The 17,491-nt window shown below is 38.5% G+C and overlaps 4 protein-coding genes, 2 long non-coding RNA genes and 1 pseudogene across 9 annotated transcripts; 4 read left to right on the top strand and 3 right to left on the bottom strand.

Moving 5' to 3' along the window:
* Positions 1-1,267: 1,267 nt before the first annotated feature.
* Positions 1,268-1,663, top strand: BNAA10G29310D. The gene has a single exon (XM_013861400.3). It carries the CDS (start codon positions 1,268-1,270, stop codon positions 1,541-1,543), a length of 276 nt encoding a protein of 91 aa, XP_013716854.1. The 3' UTR covers positions 1,544-1,663.
* LOC106420546 (farnesol kinase, chloroplastic) lies at positions 1,533-5,026 on the bottom strand. Its single transcript, XM_048742974.1, has 6 exons — positions 4,886-5,026; positions 3,289-3,489; positions 2,581-2,648; positions 2,367-2,498; positions 2,110-2,225; positions 1,533-2,031 (listed from the first exon to the last, which is right to left on the bottom strand). Exons 1-6 carry the CDS (start codon positions 5,024-5,026, stop codon positions 1,736-1,738), a joined length of 954 nt encoding a protein of 317 aa, XP_048598931.1. The 3' UTR covers positions 1,533-1,735.
* Positions 3,249-5,182, top strand: LOC125579195. The gene is made up of 2 exons (XR_007317199.1): positions 3,249-3,488; positions 4,885-5,182. It is a non-coding gene; the product is annotated as an uncharacterized LOC125579195 (long non-coding RNA).
* LOC111200837 lies at positions 3,496-4,725 on the top strand. Its single transcript, XR_002654355.2, has 2 exons — positions 3,496-3,869; positions 4,540-4,725. It is a non-coding gene; the product is annotated as an uncharacterized LOC111200837 (long non-coding RNA).
* A 1,437-nt stretch (positions 5,183-6,619) lies between the features above and the next one.
* On the top strand, positions 6,620-12,995 carry LOC106420474 (ETO1-like protein 2). Of its 4 annotated transcripts, XR_007317198.1 has the most exons (6): positions 6,620-8,735; positions 9,260-9,551; positions 9,751-10,060; positions 10,151-10,408; positions 10,915-12,792; positions 12,917-12,995. XR_007317198.1 is itself a non-coding variant. In XM_013861315.3 (5 exons), exons 1-4 carry the CDS (start codon positions 6,817-6,819, stop codon positions 10,399-10,401), a joined length of 2,772 nt encoding a protein of 923 aa, XP_013716769.2. In that variant the 5' UTR covers positions 6,620-6,816; the 3' UTR covers positions 10,402-10,408; positions 10,935-12,995. The 4 variants fall into 4 exon arrangements, 3 of the variants coding, with proteins under 3 accessions (XP_013716769.2, XP_013716768.2, XP_022549037.2); XM_013861315.3 differs by having other exon boundaries at positions 10,935-12,995; XM_013861314.3 differs by having other exon boundaries at positions 10,915-12,995.
* On the bottom strand, positions 10,789-12,783 carry LOC106420475 (probable inactive receptor-like protein kinase At3g56050). Its single transcript, XM_022693317.2, has 5 exons — positions 12,614-12,783; positions 12,084-12,533; positions 11,818-12,008; positions 11,623-11,755; positions 10,789-11,533 (listed from the first exon to the last, which is right to left on the bottom strand). Exons 1-5 carry the CDS (start codon positions 12,696-12,698, stop codon positions 10,965-10,967), a joined length of 1,428 nt encoding a protein of 475 aa, XP_022549038.2. The 5' UTR covers positions 12,699-12,783; the 3' UTR covers positions 10,789-10,964.
* A 2,803-nt stretch (positions 12,996-15,798) lies between the features above and the next one.
* On the bottom strand, positions 15,799-17,354 carry LOC106441747 (annotated as a pseudogene).
* Between the last annotated feature and the right edge of the window lie 137 nt (positions 17,355-17,491).

Genomic DNA, 17,491 nt, shown 5'->3' with positions numbered 1-17,491 from the left:
ATAGTGAAATAGCTACATTATGAACCTCATCTACTTACATTTAGGCTGGAACTATATATAAGACTCCCATATTAAGGCCCATTCAAATTGTTGTTTCCGCATACACACTCTGCATTTTATAATCTTTTTCCTCAAATATCTATTTCAGAATTAGGCCTAGGCATAAAATTGGTAACCCCAAATCCTAGCCAAAAGAACCGATCCGTATCCGGTCCGAAATATAACAAAAATACTACAATATATCTTGTAACATGTTACAAAAAATCCAAACTCAAAATGTTATTAACCGAATTCAAACAAATAACCGGAAAAAAAAACTGAAAAACCCCGCAGTAAATTCCGAAGAAACCTATCCAAATATCCAAATATCCAAATTAGTATACATTAGAATATTTAAAACATAAATATGTACTTTAAATATTGAGTTTCATATTTATTTTGATATAATATCTAAAAATAAGTGTTTAAAATTTAAATAAATACTTTAAAATATCCAATTCTATATTAATAAATATATATTTCTTATATTTTGCTTTTAAATTTTAGATTTTATTTCGGGTTATCCTAACCGATCCGATATAACCTGAATTCGAACGATATATGATTACTTTATGAATTTTAAGATATGATACAAATTAGAGTTGAAACCGATGTATTATATCCGAACCTGACCCGTACTTATAAATTTACTAGAATAAGATTTAAAATATGTTAAAAGTTAGAACCAAAATCCAAAACACCCAACCTAAATCCTAACGGATACCCGAACTTCCATATGCTAGAATCATTCAATCAACAGAGACATGTATACAACGTTTTCTTTTTGGACATTGCTTGAAAACAATAGTAATTCAAATGGACCAAATAAGATAGTAACTAAATTTTGTTTTTACTTGGAGAATGGTAGAAGAAGCAAGAAGCAAAGAATGTAAGACACGGGAGTTTCTCTTGAGGAAGTTTCCTGGAAGGTCACTGAGCATAGTGATAGGAGCCAGACGACAAGGATTTTCAATGTAAAACGACGTAGCGCCAATCACGAACGTCACTTTCTACACCAAATCTTGATACAAAAATCCATCTACTAATTATCTTCAAGAATATTATATTTAAACTTTTTATCTTCTTCTGTGGTGACATTTTGATTAATAATATTCTCTCAAGTCTAATATCTATCTCAGAGAGGAACAAGAAACTCCCATACATACACGAAAGGTTTCAAAGACTACGAGAGCAAAAGGAGCTGAGAATACTTTGGAGATTACCTGTCATGGTAGCTTCCACGGTGGAGGCCTTGAGCCCTGAGGACGGAGAGCGAGTCCCCTTCACAAGAGACAAACACTACGCGATGCATGGTGAGATCTTGATGATGGTTCTTGTGGTAAGCTTCGCTGTTTTCCTCTTGTTCCTCGTGCTGCTTCCTTGTCTGAAGCGCCGTTACACTCACCACTCCGACCTGTCTGAAGAAGACGCTTCATGGAGCGGAAGAGTTAAGCCGTCACCAGTTCCTGTTGTAGTAGTAAGCATACAATCGATTTCGAAATAACAAAAGCTTGTATTGAGCTTCTAGTAACAAAAATTTGTAGAAGCGTATGTTAGTAGTCACTATATCTCTTCACTACATTACAACATTGTATCCAACAACAATATGATGTCTTTTCACTAACAAATACATGGCAACTAAGGACGTAGCTTTTTTTTTTACTACATAGAGGTAATCAAGCTTGACGACTCTGAATTAGAAGAGTAGAGTACCGACCAAGGCAGAGGTTAAGGGGATGGTGAGATTGTCATCTATGTCGGTGCTTATCGGGAGTGATTCCACAAGAGCCGATGCTACAGAGATGATAAGGAACCGAAGAATCATATCCCACCCGATACTCTCCATATAACCAAATGAAGCAAAGTAGTACATATAACCAACAGATGCTAAGAACCCTGCGATGGCCATCCCAATGCTACCAGCTAATGATTTGTTTCTGTTGTAAGGGAGCTTCTCTGTTCCAAACCGCCTCCCAATAATGTCAGCCATACCTTTTTCACATGATGTGAGCGAATCAGAACAAAAGTTGCTAATGTTATTGAATCAAAACCAAAGGTAAGTGTAGGTACCATCTCCTGCGCAGAGGTTGCATATCACTGCGATAGAGATAGGGGACGTTTTCCAGTAGAAGAAACAGGCGGATGTGATTGAGAGTGCATAATAAAGCGGTCCCTTAAGTAGTTCCCTGATGAAGAAGAAAGCAACTACAGACACTTTGTGAAGTGACAACGAGTGATGATATTACACACAGGAACCAAGATGACTAAGAGAAAGACTAATACTCTTAAGTATGCGAGAGGTATTTTCGAAGAAAATAGAGCTATACCTGCGATCACCGTGTCTGCTCATAGACTTGATAGTACCTTCGTCTTGGTAGACTCCAAGTCCAAGGAGCAGCATCCTTACTATATTGAGTCCAGGTACAAGAGAAGCCAAAAGCGCTCCTTGGCGTCCAGAACTGAAATAATTGTTACTGATGTTACATAGTGCCAAGATGGTTCGTCAAAATAGATCCTTTAAATCAATAATAATAATAGTACCTGAAGAGTGGCCAGCAAAGCATAAAAACAAGACCAATATTAATGTGGACAAGCTTCCTGATAAGTTTCTGAAAAAAACAAAGAAGACACCAATGATTTTAAGCAGGTTAGTAGTCACATATGCTAGCTAAAACCAATTCCACACCATGAAAATTCTGTCAGATAAAATATGGCTCAGTAGCCCAAAACCATACAATCTCATTAAGCAATTAAACTTATAGAAAAGTCATGTATATTGTTTACATTTTCAAGTTAAAGGCTTCGACACCGCAGTTAACAGTAACAAAAATCTCTACATATACCATATATCTATACGTTTTTATAACTGTTAAAACTGCACCGCAGTTGAACCGCTTGTCCCGCATCGCTCAAACCGCAGTCACCATTCGAAGCCTAAGATGATGATATAGTCTCATGATTATATATACGCACGGGTTTAAAAAAAATATAAAACCTCAATTTGGTTTGTGAGCAGCAGAGAACTTTTTTCACACTGAGTTACCAGATTTGGGGTTAGTTTCCTTTTCTCTTTCACTGCAAGTTTTTCACATTATAATTGTTCTGGCCATTAAATGCCATAAAGCACCAAAGAAAGCTACTCAGGCTTCTACCAGGAACAGTAGCAAAATACCAAAAGCTTATTCAGATATTCAAATGAAATCAAAGACTGTATTCTCCGTATAAATGTACGTATATGAATTGAATGACCTGATCAAAGATCCCGCGCTTGCCAATCTCACCCCAGAAACCGAGGCAAGAGACCGCCACGACGCTGGTGATCCCGGACGCGCAGACATCCGATAGTACCGAATTATCCGGAAACATGACGGCGAATGAAGACGTTAGACTCCTGTGAGAAGGAGCCCTGCGGAGCAGCGTGGAGGTTGTTGATCTAAGGGTAGTTGTAGGTAGGGATGTTAATATGGGTTTTGTTCTGTAGGGTTAGCCCAGCCCGCATCCATTTTTTTAACCCGAAGCCCGTTACATTTTATGTGGGTTAAAATAGGGCCGTCTAATATAACACACGGGCTAACCCTAAAACCCTTTTTTTATGAAAACAAATCACTGAAAGGCGTTGTTTTAATTTTTTTTCTCCAGTTCTTCATCTTTCCTCGACGATTCTAAATCGAGAGTTCCGCTTCATGTGATCTCATTTCTTCTCCAGTTCTCCATTGCCTGATTGTAATCCGGAGACACGATTTCGTCTCCAGTTCTCCAGTCATCGCCCTCCTCTCTCGCGATCCTCTGTGTTGTGTCCGTCGAGCAATCTCTTCTTCTCCTTGACATCGGTGAGAAAATCGATATAGGGTTTGTGGGTTTGTTGAAATCGATCTCCAGGGTTTGTGGGTCTGTTGAAATCGATCTCTAAGGTTTGGTTATGTTTAGAGTTTGAGACTGATGTATATGTTTGAGTTTAGTCTTGTAGCAACGAGTGTTGTATGTTGATGTGTATGTTTGAGTTCAGTTGATGGAAGCTTTGTTTATCTCTGTCTAAGCTATGTGATAATGAATTGCTTTAGTCTTAGTTTAGGTTTGTTCTGTGACTAGCTTGTAACTTCTAGTCTGCTTTACATGATAGCTTGCGTAGAGTTCCAAGATAGCTTGTGTGTGTTCTGTAAACAAGTTTGTGAAGTTCAGTGAAGGAAACACATTACATGTTTAGATCCTTTCCTTTCAAGTATTGTGTCTGTACGAATGTTTCCTGAGACATGAATGTTACATAGTAGCAGCAGCCATGATAATATTATATGAGTGTATATTACATAGTAGCAGCAGCCATGTTCAGCTTTAGCTCTTGTAAACTGTATGAGCTAACTGTTTTGTTATCTTTTGTTACAGTATAGAGTTCACAGATTTGCTTATTTGATGCTGTTGATTTACTTATTTGATGCTGTTTGATTGCTTGTATGATGTTTGTTTGACAGCTTTACATGACTGCCATCTCTCTTGTTTTTGCAGAGTGGAGTCACGTAGCCAAGTTTGGAGCTTGGAGGATACATGTAATTGTAAAGTCTTCACGAGACTTGTAGTGAATTATATGAATAAAAGTATTTAAACTTTGTTTTTTTTTATATTTTGAATTTGGGGACAAAAATGAATTAACACTTTTTCTATTTATATAATAATATCTTGAGTTTTTAAATATATCTTGTCTTTCATAAAAATTAATGGGCTAACCCTGTACCAGCCCTAACCCTGTAACTAAAACAGGGTTAAAATAGGGTTGGGTTAAAATAGGGTTGGGTTTATATTACACAAGAGAGGGTTAGGCCCTAACCCTGTAATTAACATCCCTAGTTGTAGGCGAGATTGGAAGAGTTAGGAATCGTGGAATCGGAGAGAAGAAGCAAGAAGAAGAGTCCACGAGGAGAAGGGAGGAGATGCTCTTAGTAGCAGCCATTTTTAATCTGCTAAATATCCCAACAACGACAAAACAACTTTTCATCAAACAAATTTTTTTTTTAATTATTGCTTTAGATTTTTTTTTTTTGACATCATATTGGTACTGTTACTTTGCTCGTTGTTGCTTGGATATTTTATTTTCTTTCTTCCATATGTTCAAACAGTGTATGTGGTCAAATCTAACGTTTTTTACTGTGTTGTTTTTTTTTGGGAAGAAAACAAAATGGTAATTCAGTGAACCTGAGATATCTTCTTCGTGCTCCTGGTGAATAAAAAATCTCATCGTAAAATCGTATTTTTTCTTTTGTAAACCAGTCAGCTTTCCTTAAGCCCATGTAAAAGTGGGCTATATTTTATTAGACCATTATGATTCCGGTCCGGCTTAAAGTAACAAATCGCGTGAGAATGTCTGTGCGGAAAAAGAACATTAGTCTTTTTGCTTCATCGAGTTTATATACCTGCTTGTCTGACTGCCCACCACAAATGTGTTATGATGAGCCTATTTTGGGCTTTATATTTGCTAAATAAGTGAGCCTGTTTTCTTAGACAGAGTCAGAAAAATCAAACCTTCGTGAATCCTTTTTCATCAAATCATTTTCAGGATCTTTTGTTAAAGAAAAAAAAATCAGAATTAATAATTCAGCTATGACACGATTCGTTATCATCCTTTCAAATACGCATATAATTTTGAAAAAGCATAGAAAAGTGATTCAGATTCCCCTCACATGGGTTGCCGAGACACATGACCACACAACTCTACTTGCCTTGCCTTGTTCATTATTCATTTTTTACAACTATTCTAATAAAACTATATATTATTTTTATCTAAATATATTATATGTGTGTGGCTAATACCAGTTTTTATTAATATTTCTCAAATAATGCCAAAATAATCCTCAATTATTTAGCTGTTGACAAGAAAAAAGATCCTTCAATTATTTTGCTATTCATGTATTATCTTTTGAAAGTACACTTGCATGTGTTTTCCAGGTGTGCGAGCAAATAACATCAGAATTGGACAATTGGTTGTGTAGTTTTTCCTACTTTTTTTTAGTTTTAATGTTTTATAATTGGTTGATGGGATTTGTTGGTCCAAATCCATGTTAGAGACTAAAAGTGTAACAAAGCTAAAACTATAAAACTTCAGAAAAAGTAATTTTATTTTCTAAACACAAACAAACACACTCACTTTATTGAGTAAAAACCATATTAACAAATGATTAGCAGCACTGATCAAGTAAGGATATATTTAAAAAAAAAATTAATTTACTTTTCTAGATCGTGTTATGTGTGGGTTAAGTACATCATCAAGAGACCAAGACCACTTTATCTGCTTGCCATTTAAACCACAACTAATCTAACCTAACCAATCATCTCGTTGATTATTCAAACTGGGTTGAATTGATATTATACGAATATAGAAGATAACCGATAAGGACCACATAACTAGCTAACCAACCAAATTTGGCATCACATGATGAAACCATAGCGTTGAATATTCAAGAGAGGCTTATTTTAATCAATAACTAAAACAAACCAACCATCTTATTATGAGATTTATACAATCTCTTTAAACTATAGTGTTCAATTATTATTTTTGTAATGATCATCATTATATAAAAGGTAAGTGGTCTGGTTCGTAGCGCACCCATTAGGAACCACTACCAAACTAGTCAGTGAAGTTCGCAACCTGTTCTGTCTTTTTTTAAAGAATCGATGCCATTTCTCTTTTTTTCTCCAATAAAGTCTTCACCTTTTTCTTTTTAAACGAATCACACTCCTCATCGTGTGCAGAGCAGCCTCTAGTGTTTTGTCCCTCTTCCGATTTCAAGAATGCGGAATCTAAAGCTATTCGAGAGGTTCAAGAGCACACAAATCCACGCCTTCACTTCATCACAAGACTCTCCTTCCACAAGCACCAATGGCAGCAGCAGCAGCAGCCCTCGGATGAACTTCCTACGCCACCCCAAACCAACCTCCAAATCCTTCTCTCGTTCCCTTCTCCCTCACGGCTTCCCCACCACGGACCTCCTCGAGCCTCCTCTGGACTCTAACCTCAAACCCATCGACCTGGTCGAGTCCTTATCGAATCTCTACAGAAGAATCGAGTCTAGCTCCGAGTCAGAGACCTCGATGCTCTACCTCGAGCAGTACACTGTCCTCCGCAGCCTCGGCGACGCCAAGCTCCTGCGCAGGTGCTTGCTCAACGCCAGGAGGCACGCTGTGGATGTCCCTTGTAAGGTTGTTTTATCCGCTTGGTTGAGATTCGAGAGGAGGGAGCACGAGCTTGTGGGAGTTGAGTCTATGGATTGTAACGGGTTTGCTATTGAATGTCCCAAGAGTAGTTTGAGTCGTGGTTGTGATTTGAATCTAGTCAACGAGCATTGTAAATGTTGTGAGGAAGAGGAGATTAAAGTCTCTATAGCAGATGAGTTTTCAGGTCTAGACGAGGAGAGTGATTTCTCCTTCTGTGTGGGTTTAGAGAAAGCTAAGTGTGTTAGGTCGCGAATAGCATCCCTTTCACGGCCTTTTGAGGCTATGCTGTATGGTTCTTTTGTGGAGTCAAGAGCTTCTGAGATCGATTTCTCGGAGAACGGTATCTCAGTTGAGGCAATGGTGGCGTTGAACATATACAGTAGGCTCAAAAGAGTTGATCTGTTCCGCGTAGAAACGGTCTTTGAGCTTCTTGGACTAGCCACCAAGTTCTGCTGCGACGACCTCAAGTCTGCTTGCGAGTCTCGTTTGGCTTCATCTATCACTGACCTTGACAAAGCGTTAACCTTTGTAGACTACGCGCTGGAGGAGCGCGCGGAGCTGCTCTTATCAGCTTGCTTGCAGGTGTTTTTGAGGGAGCTTCCTCAGTCTCTCTACAGCTCCAAAGTGATGAGACTCTTCTGCAGCTCCGAGGCGAAAGAAGGGTTAAGTTTCCTCGGTTCGGAGTGTTTGTTCATGTTGTACTACTTCCTCAGCCAAGTAGGGATGGAGGAGAGGCTCTCGGCAGAGGCTATGCTGGTGTTGCTGGAGAGAACTCGTGAGTTTGCTCGCGCGAACTGGCAGAAGGCTGTGGCCTTGCATCAGATGGGGTGTGTTCTGTTCGAGAGGAAGGATTACAAAGCAGCTCAGTTTCATTTCAGATTAGCTTCAAGCTTAGGGCATGTCTACTCGTTAGCTGGGGTGTCAAGAACTGAGTATAAACAAGGGAAGACGTACTCGGCGTACAAGCTCATGAACTACCTCATCTCTAAGCACAAGCCACGTGGATGGATGTACCAGGAGAGGTCTCTCTACAACGTCGGAGACGATGAGAAGCTTAAAGATCTAGCAACCGCCACTGAGCTTGACCCTACACTGACGTTTCCTTACAAGTATAGGGCTGTGATGAAGTTCGAACGAAAGCAGGTTAAAGAAGCGTTCGAGGAGGTTGATAGATTGATTCAGTTCAAGCTTACTCCAGACTGTCTCGAGCTGAGGGCGTGGCTGTTTTTAGCCGTTGGTGACAAAGAGAGTTGTTTGAGAGATATAAGAGCAGTGCTGACTTTGGAGCCCAAGTATGTTGTGTTTGGTGGGAGGATGAGAGGTGATTTGGTGGAGGCTTTGACCGCGCAGTGTAGTGAAGTAGATTGTTGGGTGAAGCTTTACGATAGATGGTCAGCTGTGGATGATGTTGGTTCGTTGGGTGTTGTTCATCAGATGCTTCAGAATGATCCCAGCAAGAACTTCCTGAGGTTTAGACAATCTCTTCTTCTCTTAAGGTAAGAAATTCTTTTTCTTTTCTCAGGCAAACTGTGCTTAGGCTTGGGCGTTCGGCGCCGTTGGATTCAGTTCGGTTGATTAGGATTTTTGAATTTTCCGTACTATGTTCATGAATCTCATTCGGGTTTTACTAGTTTTTAGATCGGGTTTGGTTCTTTCTGGGTTCGGTTTGAATCAGATTATAACCAATGTCTGAAATCGGCCTAAACTAACTAAAAACATTCAAAATAACAAGTAAAAACTATAAAAAATCTTTAAAATATCTAAATTACCTTAATGTATATAAAAAGGTTAACATATTTAACTATTTTCGGATCAGATTTTGATTCGGTTTGGGTTGTACCGAAACCGGAAATACAAAGCTCTTAAGTTCGGTTAGGATATTTTTGTATCACAGTTCAGATGGGGTTTTGGTTCAGGTTAAGCTTGAAGTTTCGGTTTGGGTAAAAACGCCCAGGCCTAACTGTGATTATGAGCTTTTCAGGTGTTGAGAAAAACTGCTTTGTGTTGTGATCTTTGACAGATTGAATTGTCAAGGAGCTGCGATGAGGTGCTTGAGAATGGCATGGAACTTGGCTGCTTCTGAGGCGGAGAGGTTGGTTTACGAAGGTTGGCTTTTATACGACATGAGTTATGTGGACGAAGCTCTTACTAAAGCTGAGAAGGCAATCTCCATTCAACGCTCCTTTGAAGCATTTTTCCTCAAAGCCTATGTTCTAGCTGAGAAGAATCTCGACCCGGACGAGAGCTCTTATGTTGCTCAGGTTCTAGAGGAAGCTCTCAAGTGTCCTTCGGATGGGCTACGCAAAGGACAGGTTGGCATTTTTTATTTATCTCTTTTTAATATATCTTAAGCTCCGAATGGTAACATGGAAACAAGTGCAGTGCGGTTCTAATAATAACAAAAACATATAAAGATTTTTGTTAATATTAACAGTGATGCGGATTTGTTCGTTACCATTCAAGCATTAATCTCACTGTTTTCTCACTGTTCTTTTTGTTATGTTTCTTCAGGCTCTGAACAATCTTGGGAGCATTTACATCGACTGTTCGATGCTAGATCAAGCTGAAACTGCATACAAGAACGCTCTAGAGATCAAACACACTCGTGCACATCAAGGCCTAGCAAGAGTTTACTTCCTGAAAAATCAACGTAAAGAAGCGTGCGAGGAGATGACAAAGCTGATTAACAAGGCGTTTAGCAAAGCAGCAGCTTACGAGAAGCGGTCTGAGTACTGCGAACGTGAAAAAGCCAAAGAGGATCTCGACATGGCCACAACACTTGACCCTCTGAGAACCTATCCTTACAGATACCGAGCTGCTGGTAAACTAAACTCTTCTCTTTGCCTGTTTAACATCTTATACAATCTGTTGAATTCTAGAAGTTAAAAGAAGCGATTTGTCTGTGTTGCAGTCCTGATGGATGATCAGAGAGAGACAGAAGCAGTGGAAGAGCTGTCAAAGGCTATAGCTTTCAGACCGGAACTGCAAACGCTGCATCTCAGAGCAGCGTTCCACGAGGCTACAGGGAAGCTTTCATTGGCTGCGCAAGACTGCGAAGCTGCTCTCTGTTTGGACCCTAACCACACGGAGACGCTTCATCTCTACAGCAGATCCAAGGATCAAGCTTCATCCATTGACAACACCATTGCTGGCTTAGATTAGTTCTAAGGTAATCAACCACACCGAAATAGTTTACTCTTTTTAATTTCTACTTTATACGTTAATGCTATAAAGTAAGCCTGCGGGTTCCGGTAGATAGGTTCGGTTTGGGTAGTTCGGTTTTTTTAAATTTTACCAAAACTAACCGAGGTTTTGGTTTGGATTATATTTCGGTTAAACATTTGGTTAAATTCGGTAAAATTCGGGTAATTTGGGTTTGTTTGGTTAATTCTTTTGTTAATTCAGTTAGTTCGGTTCGAAATTTGTTAACGTTTTTTTTTTGAAATACCGAACTAATCGATTACCGAACCAAAAACCAAAGTTTTTTCTATAAACCTGCTGAACTGAACTAACCGAAATTTTGGTTGGTTCGTTTAAAAACAGCAGGCCTAGTGTAAAGTAACTGCCATTATTGATCATACCATATGTTTCTATGCATATGCAATTTTTCGTGTCTATATATATATATACAGTATTTAGTCTTTTGATGCAGACGAAAATATTATCTTTTCACAGTGACATTTGGGTATCTAGAGGGCACACCTAAACGGCAGGCTCCTTTCTCTTTAGTTTCCATCTGTGGTTATGATCTCCATCTCACTCCACCACCGTGGAGATAGCCTTGGCAGTGCTGCATCGGCTTCTATTCCAATGATCTCTCTCAACTTCACCACAACCTTTCTCATCGTTGGCCGTTGAGCTGAGTATGGATTCATACACTGCCTAACCACTCCCAACAACCTCTCAGCAACATCCTCCTGAAACGTTTTCAGCGTCGGGTCTACAAGATCTCTCGCGGGCTTGGGTTCAAGAAACAAAGAATCAGGGTCTGGGAGCCTCCCGGTGATGATTTCAAACACAAGGGCGCCAAAGTTTAAGACGTTGGTTTGTGGGTCAAGCGTTGAGTGTTCTAAAAGGTTCTTGCTCGAGGAGGATTCCTTGGAGGGTGAGATGAAGTTGAGGACTGAAAAGTCTGAGACTTTGGCGGCGTTGTCTTCGGTTAAGTAGATACAAGAGGAGTCCAGATTGGTGTGCAAGATGGGTGGGTTGAGGTTGTGCATGTGCTCTAGACAGTAAGCTATTCCCATGAAGATTCTGAGTCTTGTAGGCCAGTCCAAGTGCTCCGTATGTTGAGCTTTCATGAAAAAGATCAGTTCAACAGTTTATAGATCAGATTGTGTTAAGTTAATAAAAAGAGTTTCTTGATGATGATGGAGTACTTACAGTGAAGATGCTCTGAGAGGGTTCCATTAGGAGCGTATTCGAAAACAAGCATTCTGTGGAAGGGCTCGTTCTCATGGCAGTACCCAATCACATTCAGAAAATTCTTGTGATCTACTTTTGATAACTTACGAATCTGCACAGACAGAAGAAGAATCATTTTCTGTTGAAAACAAAGCACAAACCAGGTTCTGTTACCTTTTGTAGCAGCTGTGTTTCCATATCGGTAGACCAGTTTGCACGAGAGCCAGCCGCGATGGAGACAACAGCAATTTCAGCACCAGTGGATAAAGTCCCTTTATAGATGGTACCGTCTGAGAAAGAGCCAATGATGTTGCTGAAGTCTTCACATGCTGCTTGTAGCTCTGATAGCTGCATCCTCGGAACATCTGCCACAGTGCAAAACTATAGCATCAGAGAAGAGAAGAAGGATAGAGAGTGAAGACTAAAGAGCGTGTGGTTGCCTGTGATAAGAGGATTTTGAAGCTGGCCACTGTTGGTCCAAGGCTTGATTGGAATTTTTCGGGTGTGGATAAGAAAGAAGATGATTAATGCCACTGAGACTGTGAACACGCCAACGACTATGCCCACGATCATAGAAATATTATGAGTCTTTTTAGTTCTTGGAGGTGGAGACAAAAGTTGTGGAGGAGGTTCAGAAGGTGGGTTTGGGGTTTGTGCTGTCCTGACACTACTAGGAGGAGGGCTTGGGGTTCCATCTCCTCCTGGTGGTGTTTGAGTTTCTGGTGCTGGAGGTGGTTTTGTGGAGCCTTCAAATGCTTGATCAGGAGATGGAGGGGAGGCACCCACAGCAGGACCTTTGCCCGGAAGAGGTGGTGTCTCTACCAAGCTGCGACGGTTCCAAGAAGCTTCGGATTGGATCAGTGAGTGATCTTGAGAAGGATCAAAGACTTCTGCAGTTTCTTAAGGAAATAAACTGTCATAATACAAAAGATTGTAGAGAGAGACAGAGATGAGGATGGAAGAAAGTTACCTTGGCTTTTGAGATTCAGAGGAAGAAAGGTGAGGAAGATGATGGAGAATGCTGTTCGGAGATTGAATCTCATAGGAGATTCCATAGCTTCTGTGCCCTTTCTTCCTGAAAGAAAAAGGAACAAGAGGAGCAGTTAAAGATTGAAGTCGTCTCTCAGGACAAAGGAAGACTAATCAACGGTTGCTACTCTTTCAACCTTTTTTTTAATTTAAATAAATTGCTTATTACTCCAATCATGAAACCTGTTGACTTGTATTGTTATGTCCTTTACCTCTAATTGGTCTATGTCGTGAATGTATCTAGGTTTCCTTTTACTGGATCTAACAGTCTCTTCTTGTTAAATCTCGTTGCGGTGGCTAATCAAGTTGAGGGTTTTGCGGTATGACTTGTACTGCGGGATATTTTAAGTATGGCTACTAGTGTGATCTTGACCCTTTTCTATCAGAGCCTTCTTTTTGGCTAAAATCCACAGTATGTAACTGGTATGCTCGTTATGTAGATCAGAGATAGAAGAAGCATGTTAGGAACTAAACGTTAAGAGTCACAAGTATTACATATCGGCTGACGCAAAAGACTCATATCCAATGCAAATATTAGTTTCATGATCCGACATTCTATCTCGATAGTGATAAAACTCTAAACAAATATGATTTTGCTCTCATCGTTGCATTTTCTTTTTTTTTTACTAAGGGCCTGACCGGTTTTTCCGCTACTACCCGTAAACGCAGCTTTTGCGGTTAGTAGCGGTTGACAGCGTTTCCAAACAATCATACAAACCACTATAAATCGTTTCAAACTGCTACGAACCTCTTAAAATCAAAAGTTAGTTTCAGCTAGCGTTTGCGGCTGCGGGTGGTTGCGGAAAGATAACTTTTTTTTTCTTTCAAAAACCATTTAAATACAAAAATAAAAATATTCAATAAAAATTTAAATAATTACAATGTAATGCCACTGGTAGTAACTCTAAAACTTTACTAATTATTCATAGTACTCCACAGCATATTACACTAAGCAATAAAAATCCCATTAACTTCTTACCCGACTAATAAGCAAATCATAATTTAGTTAGACATGGCATTCTAAAAAATTAATTTTTTTCTATCGATATAGTACATTTAGTTGTTAAGAAATCAAGTAAATATTCCTAAAATTATTGAACATCTTACTAACTTAACATAACTAACCCATAAATTTAAGCTATGATATTAATAACAATAATAAAGATACTTGCTGTTGTAATTTTTTATTATATTCCTATAATGTATATTATCCATCGGCAAGATATATTTTTTTTGTCAACACAAGATATATATCTAACAAGAACAACTTATGTTAATCTATAACTTTGTTTTTTTATCACCATAGAATACATTATTAAGTGATGAAAAAATACACTACTAAGTATTAATTAACAATAGGATGAGCAAAAAATCCGAACTGAACCAAACCAAACCGATCCATCCGAACCCAAATCGATCCAAACCAAACTTATAAAGTATATATCTAAATCATTTCGTTAAATATTTTATCAATCCAAATGGTTCGGTTTTAAATTGAACCAAAAAACTGAAGTATTTTTAAATTAGATTAATTGAATATACTAATAATATTAAGATTTTATATATTTAATCATTTAACCTTAAAAATTAAATATAATTTATATTTTACTTCAAAATTAACAGAAAAACGCAACTAAAAATAAAATAAAAGAATATGAATCTCTTATATTAATATCACAATTGAAAAATTACCTATGATATTGATCTTAGGTTTAATGATAACAACATAAAACTATTAGATTACATTTTCTACATGCTTATTGTGATGTTTGGCTTTATGTTTAAAAATGAAAAAAAAAAAGATTTCGTGTCAAATGATGATTTGCTTATATTTTTGTAATTGGACTAGAAAAAAACTAAAAAATCAACACAAATGAACTAAACAAGCACAAACCAAACTAAACTAATTTGGATTGACTTTGGTTAAAATTTTCCTAGACCCAAATAAACCAAGCCGAATTCAGAATTAAACCGAAAAACCCATCCCTAATTAACATGGTTACATATATACAACTATATCAAGAAAATTGCTAAAACAAAATTGATATTGCAAATTAATAACATCCGCACGGGTGCGCGGATCAAAATCTATTTACATTTATTTTTGTTTGACCGTATCAAGATGCTTGTTAGACAGATAGTCTACCACTTTGGACAATTGTTTTACATTAATGAACTACAAATGCAATATTTTTTTATAAAATATAACCGATAGTACTCTTTTGCATGTTAACATGCTCATATAGACAATCAATCATTCATGTATGAATCATTACTGTAATAAATGGAACTAGGCGTCATAATCGAAAAAAAGGACTCCGAATGAATGTCCAAGGCCAGAAATGTGTTTTCATCTATAGTGATTTTATCTTTGCTACATTTGCAAGGTTTATTATTTTCTTTTTGCTATTTCTTTTTTTGCAGTAAGCATCTGTTTTTTTTCGTGCTAAAATAACAATCCACCAATTTGAGCCATTCTTTTCTTCCTAACCATATTTTAGTAGGGCCTTGTTCCTTTGGAAGTGATGGTGACATGCGACCATAACCTAAGATCACCTGTTTGTAGTTTATCAATTGCAGCATCTTGCAACTAATCACGGATTGTAGAATTTAAAATTGTTAATATGTTTGGAAAAATCTCACATTTGAAATATATATGGAATTTGAATAATATATAAAAAAATTGAGTCATTTCACTTACTGTCAACTTGATTTAAGTTAAAACCCCATAAAATTTAGTATGGTATCAGAGATATGTTCCACATTCTATTTCATTAATTTGGTCCGAACAATATTTAAATCATCCCATATCAAAAATAAAAAAATACGTATATAAGTGATTTGGATCAATCTAGTTACCACCAATTTATAAGTAATTTGGATCAATCTATTTACCACCTATTAATTTTAAGTTGAGAGATCCGTATCATAATGGCCCTCCACATGAACATTTAGTCAATGTAACCAACTGTACGCAAACAAAAATACGAATAGCAGGTCGCAATAACCTTTCCGTTGCTGTTTCTAAGCATGTGTAAAAAGAACATTTACACTTTCTCCAAAACTTTTTATGCAAAATTTTAAATAAAAAAAAGAATTAAGGCCTTTGCAAAATTATTTTATATGTTTTCATAAAACTAAAATTTGCACACGTTCCAGTCCGTAGAAATAATGAAGCGGACGCAAATAACGCAATGACTGATAAACGAACAAACTAATCATACAATTTCAAAGATACCAAGAATTGCATTACTCTTTGACAGCAAATAATCATATTTAAGATAGATAAATAAAATAATTAGCTGCTAATCACGTTCACATCACACTGATACTGATCTAATGATTTCATTTTTCTTTTGACAAATCTCATCATCTCACAAGCTGATGCTGCATCTTCTCTTTCCATTTCGAATTTTACAGATCGGAAACTTCTGAAATATAATAAAAACATATAGTAGTATATTTTTAATTATTCCAGTTATCGAGTAGAAGAATTAGAACAAAAAAAAAAACTTTTAAGAACAAAAAATCTAGGAGTTAGGCGTGAGATGCGGAAACGAACAAACAAGATGAACACCTAACGAGCCCGTTCTCGTTGCAAGTCGAGCATGTTCTGAACCCTAGCTTCTCCGTGTGCACCTTATGGCTACCGTGACAGACGTTGCACGGCACGAACCTGTGACCGCCGCACATATCACACACACGTGGCTCAATCCTCGGCAACTCTTGCACGAGCTTCTTCAGCTCTCCGATCTCGTGAAGCTGTTTCACCTCCTCCGCTCCTCCGACGTAACGACCGCCGATAAACACGCGCGGCAGCTTCGTCTTGCTCTGGAGATCCTTCTTGTCGCCGTCGAAGATCCGCTCCAGCTCCGCCGCGAAAGACGCGTCCATGGAGAGATCTCGCTCGTCGATTCTCACGGGGAAGCTACGGAGGATCGCTGTGACGGCTCGGCATTCTTCGAACGTGGGACGAACCACGCGGAGGCTGGTGAAGTAGACGACGATGCTGCTCTCCGCGCCAGGGAGAGAAATCCGTACGACGTCTTGTTTGGATTGCTTCGGTTCAGGTTCGGGATTGCGGCGTAGATTGACAGGTGCGGAATCTGCGCGGAGGAGCTGGTTAGACGGACGAGTTGGCCAGGATCGGAGGATCAAGTTCGACGCGCATACTCGGTGGAAAACTCGGGAGACGCGGTTAGGTGAGGGAGAAGAAGAATTGTAAGGAGAAGAAGGTAAGGAAGACGAATCGTCGGTGCAGAGGTGGTGGATGTCTTTGAAAGAGAAGGAGGAGGCGGTGGCGGTGGCGGTGGGAGAGTAGGTGTCGTGAATCTTAACCGACGATTTGCGCCACGGCCGCCACATTGACGAAACGGCGGAGAAGTTGAAGAAATTTAAGGGGACGAAATTAGGGTTTGTGTTGATTTGGATTTGCAGAGAAATGGAGTTTTTGGAGAGAGAGAGAGAGAGAGAGAGAGAGAGAGAGAGAGAGAGTATTGTTGGTTTTGTTAAGAAAAGATTGGTTGTGAAAAGAAGAGGTGCTATCTAACGCTACCAATTATATATTGGGTGGAAAAAAGTAGATTCTAATTATAGTTCATTAGTTTGTATTCTCTGTTTAATGCCTTTTTCATTTCCCAAAATGTGTAGTTTGAACTTTGAACACACATATTGAGAGATAATCAGGAGTTAATGATACATGGCAGTGTATCTCTTTATTCAGAAAGTTTTCCATCAGGTGTCATGGTTACAAACATTGTTATTTAATCTTTACACCGTAATTAGAACAAAATAGATACATTTCTTTTTGTCACTAATA

The sequence above is a fragment of the Brassica napus genome, chromosome A10, assembly GCF_020379485.1.
Source record: "Brassica napus cultivar Da-Ae chromosome A10, Da-Ae, whole genome shotgun sequence".
Taxonomy (NCBI): domain Eukaryota; kingdom Viridiplantae; phylum Streptophyta; class Magnoliopsida; order Brassicales; family Brassicaceae; genus Brassica; species Brassica napus.
The sequence above is the reverse complement of the archived record's forward strand: the minus strand, read 5'-3'. Positions and strand labels throughout refer to the sequence as shown.